At 46.3% G+C, this 2,719-nt stretch overlaps 1 protein-coding gene across 4 annotated transcripts in view; it reads right to left on the minus strand.

Annotated features, from left to right (window-relative positions):
* Positions 1-2,719, minus strand: part of klhl28 (kelch like family member 28) — a 6,528-nt gene that overhangs the window by 1,503 nt on the left and 2,306 nt on the right. For 3 of the 4 annotated variants that reach the window (XM_005742808.2, XM_005742810.1, XM_013913280.1), the window contains exons 2-4: positions 1,493-1,753; positions 769-1,406; positions 209-652 (exon numbers count right to left, since the gene is read on the minus strand). In XM_005742808.2, coding sequence (XP_005742865.1) covers positions 209-652; positions 769-1,406; positions 1,493-1,753 — 1,343 coding nt within the window. Of the gene's footprint in view, positions 1-208; positions 653-768; positions 1,407-1,492; positions 1,754-2,624; positions 2,714-2,719 lie in introns of those variants that run through there. The other variant, XM_005742809.1, reaches the window with a different exon arrangement.

The following is a 2,719-nucleotide window of genomic DNA, read 5'->3' on the forward strand; positions in this document are numbered from 1 at the left end:
ACCTGTTTCGTTAAAGACCGTTTTAAACTAAAGATAGTAGTGGGGGGGGGGTGTACAATTTTATGTCACACGCATCTATACAAAGCATTATTTGACCGCTAAATAAATTGGAAAGTCATTTAAAATTGCCTGGTCCAAGTATTTAATGGTCACTTGGAGACAACATGCACTTAGAGCATATATACACAACTACTCTAAGTAAGATTACCTGTTCATATGTGCTGGGCCATAGCCTCCAATAGCATACACCATCCCATCTAGGACAGCGGTGGCAAAGCAGCTGCGAGACTTCGTCATGGGTGCCACAGGCTGCCACTCCTTCAGCTTCGAGACATACTTCTCCACAGACTGGAGGTAATACTGGCCGTCATAGCCTCCCAGGGCATACAGCTCTCCGGCCAGGACCACTACACCGAGAGTGCTGCGACACTCTGCCATACGCTCCACTGAAGACCACGTGTTGGTTTCGGGGTCCCAGCTTTCGACTGTGCTCTCGTGCCTCCGATAGCTAATGCCCTGCCTCATATGTGTGGCGATGCCTCCCACAACATAAACTTTGTGGTCCAGCACCGCCACTCCAAATTCATATCTGGGTACACTGAGAGGGGCCAGTCCTATCCATGAATCCGTCTGAGGGAAATACATTTCCGTGCTGAAAGACAAGGAAAAAACAAAACACTAAGACACTTTAAAAAAAAAAAATTTAAGTTTAGAAAGTTGCTTTTATACAAATGCATCCAATTGTAATCTACAAGTCACTAGCATTACCTTTCCAATGTGGCAAACAGTCCAGCCTTGCCTCCTACTGCAAGCAGCACCTTTGGGGCACACCTGGGTCGTGCAGACAACACAGTCTGATAGGACAGCCGGTGTTCAGGCATAAAGTGATATTTGAGGGCCTCATTGAGCAGATGCTTGCAGGCGTGGTCATCTCGTATAAGATGGTTGGCTTCATATAGGCGAGTGAGGAATTTGACGCTGAGCAGCGGAAGGCGAACACAGTGCAGCAGTTGAGCCAGATGCTGCTGTCTCTCAGTTACATCATATTTGATCCATGATTCGAGGGCATAAAATACAGTCTCCTCTGTGACTACCTTAAGGCAATCATTGGACACAATTTCATCCAACTCGGCTCTCGTCAGTTCAAAAAACTCCTCCGTTTGACAGACTTCCTCAAAGTTCTCACAGATGAACTTCGTTGCGGCCAAGCACAGGTCATGACAGCCGTAAGTCTCTGCAAAGCGGGAAATGCCTATACAGTTTCCAGCGTCCAGCTGGCTCTCTAAGAAGGAACAACACTCCTTAAGTACAAGCTTAACCTGGAGTAAGTTGGCAGCGGGTAGCAAAGATTCCACTGTCTCCTGGGAGATAAACACCGTCCCGGTATAAGCATACTCCACTATAGCCTAGAAGCAAAGACAGCACAAGTGTTACAATAAACATGCTACAGCAGTTAATCACTGTGGCTAGCAAGTGTTGGATAGAAGCATACCTGCAAGGCAGCTTCATCAATGCACTGGAACTCCACCTCAGAGGTCTCCTTTTCTGACAGGTTACCCGTAAACATGGCCTTGAAATAAGGACTGATGCTGGCCAGCACTACTTTGTGGGCATGGATCTTGGCATCACCCACACGCAGCACAATGTCACATAGTTCGTGATCCTGCCGCAAGAGCTGGAGGCCTTGCAGCAGCTCCTCTGAGTGAGGCCATGTCAGACTTGCAAACATATAGGACTGGTCCTGCTGGTCCATCTGAGAGCAGCAAATCACAGATCAGTGTAATGTTTTGAGAAGAGTCATAAAGTCAGTGATGTTTTCCAAAGATAGGCCGGTCAGCTAATAGAAGTCCTGGACGTTATCCAAGTGCCATACGGCTCTGACACTACAAGCCTGAAAAGTCACACTTTCTGGCTTGGGTAACGTGACGTAATAACAGCACGCGTTAAGTAAACACGCCTGGGCAGTATGATGCAGTCAGACATTATTTCCCCCGAACCAAGTATTGCATTAGTTGTTCTAACCAGTTTTGTTAGCAGATTACTGCGAGTTAAGCTAAATATGCATGGTCTTTATTAAGAAACAACGCAGCGTAAAGTCATCTACACGTATTAGCTAAAAACAACACACATTCTAGATTGCCCTAAAACCAGGAGGCTAAATGTGAGCACTCTGTATCCAAGCTTTGGCACAACGAGTCACAACAACACATCGGTTTGTTAACTGGGGCCTTGATTTCTGAACGCAGGACTTGGCCAGATTAAAAATCGCTAGCTACCTCTTAGCTTAAAATAAGCACACAGCTAATACGGTAGCCAGTACTGTAAAGCTCACCAGCAGCTTAGCAGTTTGCATAAACACATTTGCACGAACATCACACGCACAACGCTCATGTGTGCACTGTACTGTCAGTATATTATTTTTCCACGCCAACAAATACAGAGAGCTGATATTGCCGTTTCCCTGCGCTGCAGTCACCGCAGGTTAGCTGCTAAAAATAAACACGGTTCCTGTGGCTAGCTGTATCATTGATTGATATACAGTAACATGGCTGACAGATACAAAACGTGACGTTGTAGCCAGGATTTAGATAACATTTAGCATCGTCAGATTAAGAAAAGCAAACCTGTAGTTTACAGCCCGTCTGGCGTGCCGCTGTAATGACCGATTTTGCAGTGGCGACGACAGCGAAGCCCGGGCGGCTATCAAGAAAACAACCTG

This window comes from Pundamilia nyererei, unplaced genomic scaffold (genome assembly GCF_000239375.1).
Source record: "Pundamilia nyererei isolate P.nyererei 1_Seehausen unplaced genomic scaffold, PunNye1.0 scaffold00123, whole genome shotgun sequence".
Taxonomy (NCBI): Eukaryota; Metazoa; Chordata; class Actinopteri; order Cichliformes; family Cichlidae; genus Pundamilia; species Pundamilia nyererei.